Below are 17,619 nucleotides of genomic sequence, written 5' to 3' on the forward strand. Positions count from 1 at the left end.
TTGATCTGACTTTCCATTTCCAATAGGGCAAGGAGAGCTGAGAGGTGAGGAAGAATTAGCCACTTGTTTCTCAAATGTCACATTTGTAACTGCTTTTATTTAGATACAGAAGTCAGAACTGAAGGTCCACTTGGTCTGTGACACCCACCAGCAGTGCAGCTGTGCCAGCAGCACTGTTTGAACTCCTGATGTGTCTGACCACTGACCTGCATTCCACACTTCATGCACCAGATGTTTTAGGTTTTCCAAACACATCTGTGCTGAATCACACAAAGCCTGGCTTGTCAAATGTACACACTCCCCTCCCTGACACAGCTTCCTCCTCTCCGAGCTCGTGACCCGTGGGGGAGCTGCTGGGGTTTAAGAGTTTATTGCAAATACAGCAGCAGTCAGAAAATACTGAGAATTATACACAGCAGACAAACTCTGTAAAATTATCCTCATTGCTAATGAGGAATGGGAAGATTTAATCCCCTGGAAACAATGATTTTAAAAGTCCTCACACCTGGTTATTCCACAGTGAAAACTACCAACCCCTCTGATTCCACGCTGAAGACAGACACAATGTGACCTCTTAATAAAAATCACTAGCACAGGATGTCCAACATCTGAACAGGCCAGATGGAGGAAGAATCTCATCCACTTTACACCTGGAAAGTGTCAGCTGAACTCAGACAAACCAGCAGCTTCTCACTGAAACCTCACCCACGCCAAGAGGGTGAGGGAGGACGGGCTCCTGCCCTGAGTTATGGACAAAGCAAACACAACCTCTCAGCAGAGTCCTTGTCATTAAGCTCTGATTTTAAACAGACTGTTCCTCCCAGATCTGGTCCCTGAACAGCTGTTTTCCTTTTACTGCTCTCCAAGAACAGCTCCCTAAACCAGGAGATTTTCTAGATTAAGTGTGGAAGGTTGAGGGGTATTTCAGTGTTTTCCTGTTTATCAGAGCAACATAAGAAAAGAGGAATATTGAAGCAGGACATCAAGCAACCCCCCACCCCCAAACCACAAAGAACTGCCACGTAAGCTGCTTATCCCTCAGTTATTGTTGCTTCCCTCCAGTCTCAAATTCTTTCTGTCAGGAAAAATCCTTAGCAAGCAAAATGTAACTAGAAGACAAAGCTAAGAGTTGTAAAGCAGCATTAGGAAGAGCAATTCATTGTAGCTCACTATAATACCTATACAGTGAGCTCAGAAATGAAAGAAATCACCAGTTCTTCCCAGCTCTGTTCTGCCCTGCTGTCTCCAGCCAGCATTAACCCAGCTGCTCCCTCAGAACGTGAATTTGGTCCCCACAATCAGGGCTCAGGCAAAAAGGCAGCAGGAATTTGGGGCATGACTTGGGGCTGTGACTCCTGAGCTCAGCCCAGCCCCACCAGCCCGTTCCTCACACAGACACTGCCCGGTCTCCCCCTGGAGCTCAGGATTCCCTCCTGGGACAGCCAGACAGTGCCATCAGCCCTGGGGACAGGGACAGGGCCTGCCCTGGAGCTCCACAGACAGGAGGTGACACCACTGACCCCTGCCCTGTCTCACTGCCCAGCAGGACAGGGAGGATCAGATTAATTAGAGCAGGAATTCAACACAGCACCGAGGTGTCAGAAACAGAGAGAGAAGCCCTCAGAACGGGGAACTTCAAACCACAGAAGGGAGAAGGGAGATGAAGGGAGATGTTACAGAAGGGAGATGTTACATCAACACTTGTTGGTCTCCTCCTCTGGGAGACAGCGAAGCTGCCTGGTTGATGTTTCTACTTGTGTGGCTCTTGGAAGGACAAACTGTTATTAACTGATAAGCTGCAGCCACAGAGTTTCTGAAAGTGTTGAAATATTAATCTCCAACCCGTGCACTGTCTGCAAACAAAACTGCACACAGAAACATCCTGCTCTGCTTCATCCCTGATAGCCAAAATTCCCCACTGCATTTTTCTCTTTAAACTTTGTTTTTCTGAAACAGGTTTACTTCCCCTGCAAACGAACCAACCATCCTGTGGTTCTAGACAAAGCACGACAACTTCCATCTGTTAGAAAGTTTCATTTCATTCTGGATTTCATTGACTACAGCAAAATATCACACCCTAAATAAATTCCTCAGAAAGATGCAGAGTCCCAGAAGCACAACTGAGTGCTGGAAAAAAAGCTTGACATGGATGTTCAGGGTGCTAAATTGGCTGCAATGTCTATGTATAGAAACTGGAGTGATAAAAGTGGATTTGGGGGGGTACACATTCTGATTTTCCCTTCTGGCTGTGGAAGATTTCCATTTGTGAAACAAGAGCAGTGTTTGACACAGCACCTGGGCTCGTGGCCAAGCCCAGCAAACAACTACAGGCAGGACACAAGGAACATTTCCTGCAGAGATGAACACTTGTACCTCCTGGTTCTACCCTCCACAAACCCCGAATTTCACAGCCTTGGGAAAAAAACACAGACTCCAGATGCCAGTTCCTGTTTAATTACAAACACATCCAATGACCCAAGCAGCTGCCACAAGCAAGGCACAGATCCTGCAATAACAGGGATTTGAGACATTACACAACTCTGGAAAAGAAACCTCGTGCCATGTGAAAGACACACCACAAAAGCTATTTTCTCCTCAAAAAAAATCCCACTTTACTATGCTTGATCTGCCCACATGTAAGCACGGGGGATGTTTTGAGTGTCTCACATATCATTCCATAAGGAATTCCGACTCTCCTGCTTTCCCCCTCAGTAAACTCATCACAATAACATTGCTAAGCCAGAATCTGCTTTTGGTCCATCCTTGCAGGTGTTGTTTGTAAGGTAAACAAGCAATTCCTCTAATTATTTCTATTATTAGGCCTCACATGTGAAATCAATCTGGAATTCAGCCCATTCTCATGGGATGTGAGGATAACCAGGATTCCCTGTGTCTGTGCAATGCTGTCAGCAACTGCTACCCAGCAAACAGGACAAAAAGTGGCATCTTTGGGTGGGAACGAAACAAAAGCTGCAAATCAAGACACTTGTGTTCATGCAAATGGTACTAATGATAAAACTAAAAGGGAAAACACTGAAAACGATGCACCAAACCCCTGGAATCTGAGTGGAATTTTTCCACAGTGTTGTTTTTCACAGCAGCAATGCCACCTCTTCAGAATGTGCCATGAATCTTTCATACACAAACACACTCAAGAGGCTCCACAAACACCTGACAGGCAGCTGAGGGATGTAAGGATTCTCACAGTGCTTGTTTGCCAGCATGTAAAATACCCTCAGACAGTGCCTGGGAATCCGGGACAGGAATGGGACTTTGCAGGGATGAGGAATTCCTCACCTGGGCTCTGCAGCATCAGTGACAGCAGAGCTGAGCAGCGTCCCAAGGAGACAACAGGAGCCTGGGGGAGCAGAATAACCCAGGAGTCTGAGCCCACTCCCACCCATCCACACACAACGCTGAGAGAAAAGCAGGGAGCAGCTCCTGAGGCGCTGGTGAAATCCCAGTGAAGCTGAGCTGCCTCAGGGGAACAGCAGGGCAACGCTGCAAACCCTCACACTCCAGTGAAATGGGCACATTGGATCTACACCTGCAGCTAGACAAATACTAAAACTTTAAAAAAGAGGAGGAGATCAGGGAGCACACACAAAGAAATACCCCTTGCAATTAACAACTAAACAAAAAACCCCAACAAACCGCAACTAATACAAATGATTTCCTTACAGTCAATCACTTGAGCAAACACCCAATAACCACAGCTCAAACAGGCAGAAGTTTCCACTGCAGCCATGAAAATTCAAGTTTTCAAAACCACATTAAAGGTGGAAAAAAGTCTGTAAGTGAGTATCACATATAACTGAATTAAAACAGCTAGGCTGTATTTATTTTGGTGTATTTTATATTTCAAACCCCTCCTCCTTGCTGAGCCCATCAGGCTTCCCCCCAGGAGAGCCCCAAAGCAGCAGGACAGGTTTGTGCTCTTTGTGTTCCCTAATCCATCACACTGTGCTACTGCAGAGTGGGCTCCTAATTGAAACCACCCCATTGTCAGACACACCCCCGAGCCCTGGCTGTGCTCACTGCCTGCCTTTGCTGGGACTGGGCTCCTCAGCAGGCTGAGGAAAACCTGCAGCCCACGGCCCTGAGAGGCAGCAGGGCCCAGGGCAGGTGAGGGGCTCAGGTGAGCACAGCTCCACTGCAGAAGGGCTCTGAGCCCACCACAGGAGCTCATTCCTGGGCGCACGTCAGCTCTGCCCAAAGGTGCAGGGACCTGCAGCTGATTTCCCTGCATGTCTGAGGGCAGATATCATCCCAAGGGATCCCTGGGGAGCAGGGGAGCGGAGCTGCCAGGAGCCCAGCAGCCCTGGAGCGAGCCTCGTCAACATTAATTATGATGGAGACAGGGCAAAACAGCACAGAGGCAACAGAGCACTGGCAGCAGCTCACTGACTCCACTCCTCACCTCCTTGCTGCCCTTTCCAAACTCTGCCCACGACTGGAAGTGGAAATCCCCACGCTCTCCTGCAGATCCAGGTGACCTTGGGGAGTCAGGGGGAATGGCCTGTCCAGGTGTCCCTGTCCCACCTGGGCACTCCCATTCACACCCTGCAGGTCTCACTGATGGATCTGCTCTGCCTGACCCTCAATGTCCATGCACTGATTTCCACGAGTGTTTCAGAATTATCCCCACCCCAGAACTGCCCCTCCTCAGAGCTGTCCTGCTGTCAATGCCAACTCTGCAGCTCCAGCTGCAGACTGACTGAAGTGTTTGGGAATTAAGTTACACCATGGGCTCTTCTCACCACCAAAGGACAGACCATGAACTGCTGCAGAGACTGAAGCAGGAATATCTGAAGAATCAGAACCTCTAATTCCTAAAATATGAAGTCCCTGCTAGTCCGGGTTTGGGTTGGGGTTTGTTGTTGTTGCTGATTTGTTTTGGGGTTTTCCCCTCATTTTGACATGACCTTTGTGGAATGGCAAACCCAGACTGGGCAGTGCACCAGAAATGCTGTTTGTCCACAGCCTGCAGGATTCCATCCACAAATTCAGCTCAGAGATGACAACTAAAGCAGTCAAACATAATGCCAAACTCAGTTTTAAACATTTCCCCTACCTTTGCTATGTAAGTTCCCTTGAAAAGGTCAAAGCAGAACTTCAGCAACTCAAAGAAATCTGAAACCTTAAGGCTGGTTTGGCGCAGACGTGAAGACCTAACCCAGCTCTCCCGAGATGATTCACAGGCATCTGCTACGTGTTCCTCCACTGCTGCAGCAATGAAAGGTTGTGCAGTTGCAATCTGTAAATGCCAGCAGGCCGAGCTGTGACTCAGGACTGTGAACAGGGCTGAGGGCTGCACAGGAGTGCCTGCAGGAGGGGGATTTGCACCGACACGGACCGGCCCCGTGGATTTGTTTCAGCAGCTCTGGAGAGAGGGGCAAGTGGGCAGCCACAAACAGCAGCTCACAGTGTCCTGTCCTACACTCCTGTTAAATAAAACCTTCCCAAAGCAAATGCAGGATTTCCAAATATCTCCTGGGCAGTGCTGGGTTACAGCTCTCTGGTTACTTAAAACCATCAAGATTTCTCTCCTCTTCATCCTTTAGCTAAAAATCATTTGCATCATTCTTGAAGTCTTACAAGTTTAAGACACAGTGATTTGTCTGAAACAAAACCATTAATACAGAATGCACAGGTGGCAGATAGGAAGGGGAGTTTTATGCCCACAGTGAGCAGACAATTTCTTTTCAGAAGCTCTAAAAGCGATGTTTTTCTAAAGCCAGGCAACAACAAGGAAAAAAAAATCTCTCCCATCAAAAGGCAGAGAGTAAGAACATGAGGTGGAATTGTTAAATCAATACAAGTTTAGCACAGCACTGAGGGAGGGAGGCCTTTGTCCCCATCACGTCTCCACAGCAAGGTGAAGGTCCAGTTACACAACCCAGAGCTGTTCCTCAGTCTGGAGCTCCTTTAGCAGTGGGGATCAGAGAAATGAGATTTTCCATATGCTCCTTCAGAGCCCAGACTGAGCAAGGTTTATGGCACGTATTTTTAATCACATCTCAACGGGCACAGTTTTGCAGGGCAAAACCCAAACCAACCCCCTCTGTTTCTGCCCACTGTGCTCTCCAGTTTCTGAGCCATTTCCCATCCCAGCTGTGTTCCTGTGTGCAGTGAAGGAATCCAGGGAGGAAGTGTTGTCTGTGACAGAAACTGCAGAGGAGCCACACAAGCTCCAGGGAAGCACAACAGCCACAGGTGAAGAACCCTGCCCAGGCAAGAACAACACACTGCACAAAGTAACCTCACCCCCAACCCTAAAAGCAACTTCAGAAAGGGAAAATAACAGATGCAAAGTAGCAAAGTGCAGGAACAGGGCAAGGAGAGAGAAGAGGGTTGCGTTTACAGCTTAGTGGGGTTTCTTTTGGTTTTACTTTGGCTTGTTTGTTGGGGAGGTGGCATGATTTATTCCTCCAGCTCCCTCTCACTGCAACTGAGGTAATGAAAGACTTGAGCTTTGGCAAAGATCCCCTCCTTAGCCATAAAAATAAAAAAGAACTGTAATTAAACTTACCAGAAACAAAGCTAATCAAACTCAACAGTAACAAAGGGCAACAGAAACACGTATACTGTATCAGATCTTCCTTGCTGGCCCAAAGCCCAGAGTTTTCATTACATTTTTTTCCTTCCCCAGTTTCACAACAGCATTAACCAGCCCTGGCCCAGGATGCCTCAGCTTTACAAACTCTATTTGTAGGAGATCAGCTTTTCATGATCCAAAAACCCAGCATGTGGAAAGTGTTAAGCCTTTCATGTAGTAGAGGAGGTTCTTAAAACTTCTACTGTTCAACTCAGAAATCTTGGAGCTTCACAGCCCATTAGAGGTTTGTGAACCACAGAGAAGGGCAGAGTTAGCAAAATAAATCAAGAGTTCCTGTGGGATGTCCTGGTGCTTTACACAAGAGGCACAAAGCAGGCTCTGGGTTAAACACCAGGGAGGATTCTCAGATTGCAGGAGCAGAGCTGGTTTATAACCTGGAATGTGCTCTCCTCTCTTTGAAGGGTCTGGAGGCGTCCTACAAAATAACTCTGTTTGTGTCAGGGGCACTGCGAGGGAAAGGGGAGCCCACCGAGCGTCTGGGGGAGGGGAGGACCAGCTCAACTCCTCCACCCAAGAACAAACTATTTCACCATGGCAATAAAAGCACTTACAGCACCTTTTCCATGCCAGATCTCTTCCTGCTGAACAGGAGTTTGGTAGCGTAAAACAAACAATATTCCCTGCCAATGTTCCTCATCCCAGGTGACCAGTCAGGAAGGATTTCCCAACCACCACCCCCGTCAGCAGCTGGGGTTTTGTCATCATTCCTGTAACACTTTGTCTGTTTCCTAAATACAGCAATTACTCTGCCAGCAGCTCCTTCACTTACATCTCCCCAGCTCATGAGCTCACGAAGTTTGCACAGAAAAGGGCAATTGCCAATCCTCACCTTGCAAGATGTGAATCAGAAGGAAACACGCCTATCAGCATCCTGGGATTTAAAACAGAGATGAAAGGAGCAGAAGGTTTTCTGTGGAACCTGCTCTGATCACTCAGGGTTTGCTGTGGCATCACCTGCACCAGCATGAGGCAGGAAGGGAAGGAGGGCTGGATTTGTGTCCTGCAGGATGCAGCCCCTCCTGCCTCCAGGGAAAACACCACAAATGGGGGATCCAGCCCTGCAAGGTGCTTATTCCTCACCAGCACGAGTAGGAAACCCAAAGCTGAGCATTTCACAGCTTTTCCACATACCAGGAGACATTAATGCACCTCCTGGCAGGGAAAGGAGCCCCTCCACATCCCACATATCCATAAATCCACCGTGGTGCAGGTGTGCAGGGCTCTGGCTGACACTTACAGCTCTCCTGGCAACCTGCAGAACACAAAGCCTCCCTTCCCTGTGCTGGAGAGAACAGGAGAACTTCACCCAAAATGACATCACCCTCACCTAGAAGTAATCACCAGCATCTTTATGTCCTGACAATCTGAATTTTATCACACTCCTAAGCGTTTTTCCTTCAGATACAGAATGGAAAGGAAAAACAAAGCAAAAGCAAATGCAGCAGATTTCAACGTGTGATGTTAAACGTGTCTTACGCTTACAGAGCCAGTTCTATCCACAAACTGCTTCACCTCCCTGTGGCACAGCCTCTATTCTACCTCCCCAGTCTCACTTTATTCCACCATCTCTGGAATTCCTGGGAGTCTTCCTTGGCATGAAAAAAAACAAGCAGCAAACCCCCCCCCCCCCCAGTAATCAAGCACCGTTTCTTTTTTCCAGCTGGTTGGAAACAAAACTGACAAAATGAGTGCATCTGTCTGGTGGAGTTGTTACTGTCTTTTCTCCAGCTCCAGCAGCACAGGGTATTATTTATACCAGTTCCAGGATATTCAGGAGTGACTGATGTGTTTGGGGGCTGCTTTGGGGCCAGGGGAAGGCAGTGGGTGCTGGGCCATCAGGGTAGGAGGTGATGACTGAGCCCAGTGACCTCCTGTGGAAGAATTAAAGTTCATTCCACGCTCTGTGGCAGCAAGGCACACTCACAGAACATTTCATTCTCTGCCAGCAGAGGGGTTTTTACCCAGTGCACAACCCTTGCCCCAAGTGGCTGCTCTCTGAACCCCCCAATTCCAGGCACAACTCCCTGAGTGTTTTAAGGAACCCAACTCTGCTCTGCAGAACTCCTCTGACTCCCCTGGAACACGGCTCACAACAAGTCCAAGCTGTGTGTATTTATTTACTCCTTGAACTCGAAAATTCAAAGCAAACTGCTGCAGCAGCTCTTGAAACTAATCTCTGTCTCACACGCTGTAAATACACACGGTGAGCAGCACACAGAGGATTACCTGGAGAGGGTTTCTCTCCTAAGCCATTTCAGAAGTCAGTCCCCAGGCAGGATTATACAGATTCATTTCTTCCAGGAGTTACCCAGATTTTAAAACATTAGCCCTGTTCTGGGACAGGATGTCCCGCAAACAGCACTGCTGCTGATATGCCTGGTTTATTTTTGCCTTTCTGAAAGCCATTTTCAAGTTTTGAAGCACATCTCCAGTCACTGACTGGATGGGGAACAAACACCAGGAAGGGTTTGATGCATGGCAGCCGTGGAGAAGGGTCTTGCCAGGCTGGGACATTCAACCACGAAAATAAACTGCTCAAATCCTTTACCAGACACCTACTTTATGCACCTGCAATTCACAGGACCTCGGGGTTGATGTCTGAGTATTTGATACAATCTGACAACTGCCAGAGAAGAAGAAAAGCTGCTGGTTTTTCTCACAGGGAAAGAAAATCCAGAATAAATATACAGCTGTTGATGAACAAAAGCATTTTAACCGGAGTCACACATACCCTTCAGCACAGATGCAAAAGAGAATTCACAATAGGAAAATAAACAAACCGAAATTCCTTAGGATGGTGAATTATAAACAGAAAGTAAGGAAAATGCAGTGGAACAGAACTCTGAGGAGCAGCATTGTGTGCTCTCAGTTGTTGAGGAAGGCTCAGACAATACTGTATCAATTACCCAAATAATCTTGGCTTGTATCTTTGACTACAGACTTTTCCCTACAAAGCAGAAATTGTCCTTTCTGGCTCCCTGACAGAACTCAATGCAATTGCCTAATGGCCCTCTTTTACTTGCAACAATATTTTACTCCTACCTACCTCTAAACCTTCAGAGAAAAATAAACAATGAGATCCAATCTTGTAATGTAAAATAATAAAAAAAGCCACTGGAGTGCAGAGCTGATTTATTGCCCATGCTAAAGTCAATTCTAGAGTCCAGCTGGCACAGTGAGCACACCTTCTGCTTTTATGCTCTCCATCTATGAGGGTTTCTTAGGAAGAAAGTCAAACAAGCAGCTCATTTTTCGAGCTGATGACGCTGTAAATTACCTTTGGAATACAAAAGTAAAACGATACAACTGAAAATTAATCCTCTTAGTCTCTTAAGAGAACGCTTAAGAGATTTAAAACAAAAACAACAAAAACAAAGCATATTTTAGGTACTTTCTTTCGTTGGTTTTGCTCTCTTCAGCTGGAATTGAGTCAGGCAGGTTTGCGAAAGGTATTTTGGTCTTTGGAAGCTGGAGCCAGTCATTAATCAATCATTAATCAATCATTAATCAACAAGCACACACGTGGCACAGGTGAAAGGGCTGCTCAGAGCCAGGCAGGAGGCACCTCCAGGACACGGGAATTCACAGTATGAGCCATGTATGAGCCATGTATGAGCCATGTATGAGCCATGCATGAGCCATGCATGAGCCATGCATGAGCCATGTATGAGCCATGCATGAGCCATGTATGAGCCATGGAGCCGTGGCTCACCTGAACACCTGGAATCCCTTCTAGAGGTGAAGAAAGACACCACGGTGTGTGTGAGTTAAACCTTTATGTCTCTTTAAAGACCTTTCCAAACCTCCTGGTTTATTATCCAATAAAGTTATGACATTTGCAATAGGTTTAACAGTTAAACTTTTGAAAGCAAAGCAGCTCACAGTGAACACACACACTGAACATCCCTCTGCAAACAGCCTTCAGCTCAGAGCCACTTAAATTCAGGAATATCTCCATCTGAGCTCAGCTCCTATGAGCTCAGCATTTCATTACATTCCTTGGCTTTCCCCACCCTGCTCCTGGTGAGTGCCTGGCTGGGAGCTGCCTCAGCACCCTGCCTCACCTTGAGTCAAACATTAATGCCGTGCTCGTCCTCCCTCAGCGGAGACAGCCACGCTCACGAAAACAGGAAAAACAAAAAAAAAAAAGAGGCAGCACGTTCCCTTCCAGAAGAGTTTGTTATGCAAATGATTCGGTGGTTTCACTTACACAGGAAAGCAGCTGCTGCCTCTGCCCCTTTTTCTGAGCGGGCTGAAGCCCGGTGGGATATTTGCTGTGACTAAAGAAAAAAGTCTCAGCTATAATTTGAAATCTTTTGGGGAATGTGAAGCCCACAAGCCCCTGTGTGAAGAAGAGCAAACCCCTGTGCCTGCAATGGCCACGCTCTGGAAGCAGCAGCAGCGAGCAGGATGAAATGAAAAGAGGCAGTGGCTGTTTATGTTGGCAGTCGCTTCAAACTCTAATGGAAAATTTCAGCTCTGACTGCATCCAGGCTAGAACAAGTTATTAAAGAAAAAGGTTCAGCTTTCAAACAGAAAAGGCTTCCACAGCTTGTCCCTCTCTGAACGCTCCCGCAGCAAAGACAAGGCAGGCAATAATACGGCTTGACTGCACCGTATTAATATTCCATCATTAGGGGAATATAGCCTCAAATAAACCAGATTTCCTTGGGGAGAGTAGAGCAGGGATAAAGCCCACGCCACAGCCACAACGCAGCTCCTGCTACAAACACGGCTCACCACTAAATGCAAATATTAAAAAGCCAATGCAGGGCTAAGTAATCACTTTATACCAACAGACCAAGAGATATTCATCTAATTATCCCCCTCCTTTGATCAAAGGCACTCTGCTATGTGAACAATTGTGTCGAGGGAGAAGCTCTACCTTTCAGATGCTCAGGAGAGCCTTGCACAAATATTCCTGGGGCTGCTGGCTGCCATCAGGAGTGACACGGGGAGGGCTCTGTGTGTCCTCGGAGGGGACAGCCACCTTGCCAGCCTGCACATATGGTAACTGCACTGACCTTTCAGCTACTACACATTTGCACTATATTTAAGAGCTACTCAGGAAGCCAATATTGTGTATTATGTAACACAAGATTAAGCATTAATGAGGCAAGAATAAAATTGTTTATCTAAACCCCAATCTAAAATTAAACAGAAGTTTATGCTGAAAGCTCACACTGCACTCATTTTGTCTCCTAACATTAACAGAGCACAGCTTATTTAGTCTCTGAGGTAAGTCCCAGCAGCATTTAATTTGAAGAGGAAGATTTTACTATCAGAAGAGAGACCATTTTTCCTAAAGAAATGATGCATATTTAGTTCTTATGTGCATAAATACAGCACACTGCAGGTACTTCAATGTCAGGAAACAGCCAATATTCATAACTCCTGTTTACCCTGTGCTTTAGAGCTAAATAAAGGAGCATCCACCCAGAGGCAAGATCTTTCGATTGCACTCTGTCATCCCTTGCTCAGCAGCCAAACCAAAAATCACACACAGCACAGATACCTATGTGCTCACCAGGGAAATTCAACCCAAAATTAGCCCAGAGTGAGTCTGCGTGCCTGCACAAAGATCCTCTGTCCTCCTCCTGGGCTTCCTGCAGGGCCTGCTGAGGAGCTGAGGCTGCCAGGAGCAGAGGGGGCACAGGGACCGTGCCACTGTGCCAGGAACTGTCCTTGGGCAACTCTGGAGCCTTTGGAGAGCCCCAGGACACCCCCAGAGCTCTCACCCAGCTCTCAAAGGGCCCAAAGTGCTCAGGCCCATCCCCAAGAGAGGCAAGGAGGCTCCAGAATCTCAGTTCAGCTTAAGCAGAGGCCGTGATGACAGCCTGGCAGGCACCAGGACATCCCTCCTGAGCCTCGGAAAGGGACAGGCACACATCCCCAGTTCTGGGGACACCAGGCTGGGGTTCCACTGTCAGACAGCCCCCCTGCCCCAAAGCAGGCTGCAGGACCCCCCCAGGGGGAAACAGCCCTGCTCCTGCTGGGACTGAGGCCTTGGACAGCCCAAACAAACTCAAGTGCAGCCTGAGGCTCCCTGAGAGCAGCACAAGGACAGGCTGAGGAGCAGAGCCAGCCCTGGATCCAGCAAGGTGACACCAGCCCTGGCACCCTCCTGCTCCATGGAGCCACTGCCCTGCACCAGCTCCTGCCCGTTCCCTGTCTCTGCTCACCCCCTGCACGAAGCCAGCACGGAGTTAAGCTGTTTCCATGAACACAGAAAGGCAATCCCCAACCTTGGAGGCATTTAAATACCTTTATCTCAGGCCTATCACAATGCTGGTGCTTCTAAAACTCTCAAATTCAAGTAGCTCAGTGTAATCATCTAAAGAATTCAGAGCAGAATGTTAAATACTCAGAAAATCCTGTATTATCGCAAAGTTTTAGCAAATTATCCCAAAATGGGTGGATGGGAGGGAAATAAAACCCCATTTAAAGCCAAACCAGATAGTTAAGAAAACTGTTGCCAGCTGTGCACCTTTCATTCTCACAACATGGGAATTTAAATGAAAGTAATTATTGAAAACTGTTCATGTCACTGAAAAGCCTCCAAAATTTACTTCTCCTGAAGAGGAATCAGAAGTGGTGCTGAGCAGGAGCCAAAGGAGAGCAGGGCAGCTCATCAGCTGTGTCAGCTGCAGCTCAGGGGAAACCACCCAGGGGAGGATGAAAGGAAGAAAGGCACACGGAAATAGAGGAGAAGGAGCATTTCAGACAGGTCAGTGGAAACCCAAGGAAGTTTCAGAGGTTTCATTTAAAAATCTCACGGCTTTTCTCCAGAGCAGGAGCAGCTTAACACTGATCCAACATTAAAGCAGCACCTTCCTGATCCACTGCAGTTATTTACTCCACTGGGAACCCCTCCTGGACATAAACATGGAAATAAACTGGAAATGCGAAAGAAACCAGCGGAGTGAAGACCCAAACACACCTTTGATATGGAATAAACATTCTCTTTCATAAAGCTTTTTTCTTGAGGACTACTCATTTAGACGAGATAATTTAAAAACTGCCGAAAAACTAAGTTAAACTAGTTAAAACATACATTGATGAATACAGGGTTTTCTCAAAAGATATTGGTAACTATGGAGAGGAGAAAAAGCCAAGGCACAACTCAAATAGGACATTCTTTAACACACTTGTGAAAGCTCAGTACAGGATGGCCTAATTCTCATCTCTCACCACGGCCACTTTACACCTTCCCAAAGTAGAAAAGAAATACAAAGTCATGTTCACCTCTATATCCTGACTTTCTGCACAGCAGCCTCAGCTTGATTTAATATAAAATAGGCCTGGTCTCTACAAGAATTCTGAATTTCTGTTGCAGTCCTTTTCTTCCACTGTTTCCATGTTCCAGCCACAAGGTTTAGGGTGACATTAGGGAGAATTTTCCCCCAGTGAAGGGTCTAGGAAAAGACACGTTTTACAAAAAAACATGATAATAAGGAGATGTAACTTTTAGTGGGGTTTGCAGAGGGCAAAACTCCTTGGGTCCCCTCCCCACAGCCTTCAGTGACCAGGAGGGAAAACTCTCAATAAATCAGATGTCCAAGAGCCATTAGGGCAAATCACTCCAAGAGTGCCCCTGACACATCTTTAAGTAGCTGGAAGTTGCTTTAGTATCCATTAACAACTTTTCAGAGTCTCACTGATGTTAATGGGGAGGCTGAACAGGAGAATAAAGCCTTTTTCTGGTGTTTCTGGAATTGCTACAGGTTACTTCAAACTGCAACAGAAAGGCAGGCAAACGAGCTGAGATTATTCTGGTGATGGAAAAAATGCAGACAAATTAATCCCACAGCCTTGTCATTTACATTACTCATTATTCCACTTTAAGGAACACAAGCAAGAGTGGACAGCCAAATATTTACTGCAGCCTTTATCCTGCAATGTCTTCCTATAGCAAAATGGCTGTAAATTTGGGCTGAGAAAGACTGGGAATTAAAGAAAGCAGAAGTGAGGCCTGTGGGCAAAAATAGGAAGCGGAGATTATAAACAACCCGTTGTAGGTCAAAGGTTATTTGTAGATCAGTTACCACAGGGGCCAAAAAAACACCCTGAGCCCAAACCCATCAACGTGATACTTCCCACAGCTCAGACTTAATATTTAGTCTTCTCTGTAGCAAAAAGTTAGACCTAATGAAACCGAAATATAACACTTGAAAAAAGAGACCTTGTGCGAGGTTTAACACCACTTACAAAACTTTGACCAAAGCCCTAAGCCCCACAGCCAAGCTCCAAGGTAAGAAAAGTAGCACAGGCAGGGGCAGGCACCTGCCCCTACCTCTCCATTTTTCAGGTTTTTTTCCCTTCCCACTACAAAATGTTTTTCTCCATCACAACACCCCCCCTCCCCATTTCATACTTAAAATGCAAATTTCAGTCCTAAAAACACAATATACTTCAGAGCTGCTGTAATTCACACTTAGAAGAGGACTTTTGCCCCTCAGCAACTCTGCCATCAGCAGAATCCATTTCTAAAAGGAAACACTGATTTGCTCTAGATCCATTCTGGGAGGTATTCTGGAGAACAGAGGAAAGGCATGATATGTGCTAGGTTTGTCAGACACCGATAAGATCTGTACTATTCCAGCATTCCTTCCCAGCTGTCACCTTTCCAGCACTGGGCCTCCACGCCTCAAAATCCACAGAATCCTCCAGCCCACCAACACTCGAGCAGTAATTTGAGTTTCCTTCCTCACCAGAATGAGCGAACTTGGAATTGTCTCATCCTCCCCTTCCTTTTTAACTCACACACTGTTACTATTTACCACCCAAGGATTTGTGTTATCACAGCACTGTCTCACACGAGCCTCCCGCAGGAGAATGGAATCATCCCACAGAAACTGAGAGGTTTTAAATATTATTACAGCAATGCTCTTCCCCAGAGCACATCCAGACTCCACACCTACAAAGTCTAAACACTCCGTGATGCTTTAAATCAGTGTTTTCCACATCACTAACATACTGCTAGAATACAGTCCAATTGCATTTTCACGGTGCTATCTCCCTTTCTAAACCCAGAACGAAAAGGAAAGCACTTTCCCAAAGCCTCCCCGCAGTTAAAGGACACTGCAGGACACAGACCGAGGCTCTTTTCGGACAAATGGAGAAGTGACCGGGCTCCCAAGGCGTCCCAGGGCTGTCCCCTGTGCAGGAGTCCCGCAGGGTCCCTGCCGGGATCTCGGGGGGTGACAGGGTGACACAGCCCGAGCAGCTCGGAGATCCCGGCTCCATCCCCGAACACGAGTCCGGGGAAGGGGAAGAGTTAAGCCCAGCCCGGCTCCGTGCGGGTCGCAGGCTCGGGCTGCCCGATCCTTCAGACGCTGTTTTGGTTTAGGTTTTCTTTAATTACCCGATGCCACTCGAGCCCGAGCGGGTGACACAAAATGTATTATCCCGTCATAATGTCAGGATTTAAAATTAGATTCGGTCTCCATAAATACACTTCACCCAGGCTCAGTGGCTCCGTCCAGCCATGACGATTATTTTATGTAACATCTTTCATACCCCAAGACCTAAAAACTGCACTAAAAATCAGCAGCTGCCTCGGCTGGCTCTGGATTTCTCTTCCGTTTATCTGAGGAGAATTCGGGGTAAAAAGGGACGAGTTTCGCAAGATCAAACAGCGAAGCAGCGAGAGGAAAAGCGAATTACATAAAGTCCAAATGTACTCACGGTCTCCTTATTGGGAAGCAACTCCTTTCGGATTCTGAAGAAGTTCTTGCCGTACTGCCTCAACCCCTTAATAAACCGTTTCTGTGATAGAAGATAACAAAAACAGCGTGTCAGCAGTAGCAAAAAGAAAACGTGAAAGAAAAAAAAAAGATTAAAAAAAAAATCCCCCGAACGGCTGCCGTGAATCGGCAGCGGAGCCGAGCGGCGCCGGCAGCCCGAGCCCTGCCGGGGAAGCGAACGCACCTACGCGGCTGCGAGCGGGGAACGGGCTCGGGAAACACCGAAAAAATCCCAGCCGCGTCCCCTTCCACGTCCAACTCGCAGCGTCCGCGGCTCCGCCGAACTCGGTGCCGCCGCCGGGGCCGTTCGGGGCCGGGCAGTGCCGGGCCCGGGGCCGGGCAGGTGCCGCAGGGGTTAAAGCCCGCAGCCCCCGCGTTCCTCGGCGGGGCTCGCCGGGCCGGGGCCGGGGCCGGGGCCGGGCGGGAGCGGGGCCGAGCGCAGCCGAGCCCCGGAGCAGCCGCGCAGGGCCCGGGCGGAGGCGGCGGCGCCCAGCGTGTGATGGCGGCGGGGCTGGGCGGGCGGCTCCGCGGGGCGCGCCGCAAAAGGCGGCCTGGATCGCCGGCCCCCCTCAGCCGCGGGCCCGGGCCCGGCACCGCCGCCGCCTCCTCCGCCCGCCGGGCTCGGCCCCGACACCGCCCCCGGCGGCCCCGGCCCCGCCGCCGCCCGGCCCCGGCGCTGCCCTCAGCAGCTCCAAGCCCCGGCCGCCGGCACCGCTCCCTCCCCGCTCCCGCTCGGCCTCTCCGTCCTCGCTCCTGCCCGGCCCCGTCCTCTCCCGGGCACCCTCAGCCCCTCGGCCGCTGCCCGCGGCCCCTCACGGTCCCCCGCACATCCCCACCGCGGAGCAGACCGGCAGCTTTAAGGCTAACAAAGTGCCTCTCGCCGGAAGGGATGTTCTAGACAAGGATTTCTTCCTTTCCTATGAACACCAAAATTAAAAAAAAAAAAGGTTTTTCCTTTCCTATCAACACCCGTACACAGGTATAAACAACGAGCAAATAACAAATTTCTGCCTGCAAAAGCGATTGGGGATGTTGGGTATGTGGGCCCTACTATTCCAGGGAAAGGAGGGAAATGAAAATTCCTAATTCCCTAAAAAGAAATAAGAAAAAAAAAAAAGGCCTTTTCCTTTCCTATAAACACTGTGCACAGGTATGAACAACGAGTAAATAACAAATTCTGTCTGCAAAGATAATGGATGCTGAGTATGTGGGCCCTGCTATTCCAGGGAAAGGACAGACGTGAGATTTTATAAT

The 17,619-nt window shown here is 48.2% G+C and overlaps 1 protein-coding gene across 7 annotated transcripts in view; it reads right to left on the reverse strand.

Moving 5' to 3' along the window:
- Positions 1 to 17,619, reverse strand: part of RERE (arginine-glutamic acid dipeptide repeats) — a 173,832-nt gene that overhangs the window by 25,573 nt on the left and 130,640 nt on the right. For all 7 annotated transcript variants that reach the window (XM_063417493.1, XM_063417492.1, XM_063417488.1 and 4 more), the window contains one exon: positions 16,307 to 16,387. In XM_063417493.1, the coding sequence (XP_063273563.1) occupies positions 16,307 to 16,387 (81 nt within the window). The remainder of the gene's footprint in view (positions 1 to 16,306; positions 16,388 to 17,619) is intronic.

The sequence above is a fragment of the Prinia subflava genome, chromosome 21 (assembly GCF_021018805.1).
Source record: "Prinia subflava isolate CZ2003 ecotype Zambia chromosome 21, Cam_Psub_1.2, whole genome shotgun sequence".
NCBI lineage: Eukaryota > Metazoa > Chordata > Aves > Passeriformes > Cisticolidae > Prinia > Prinia subflava.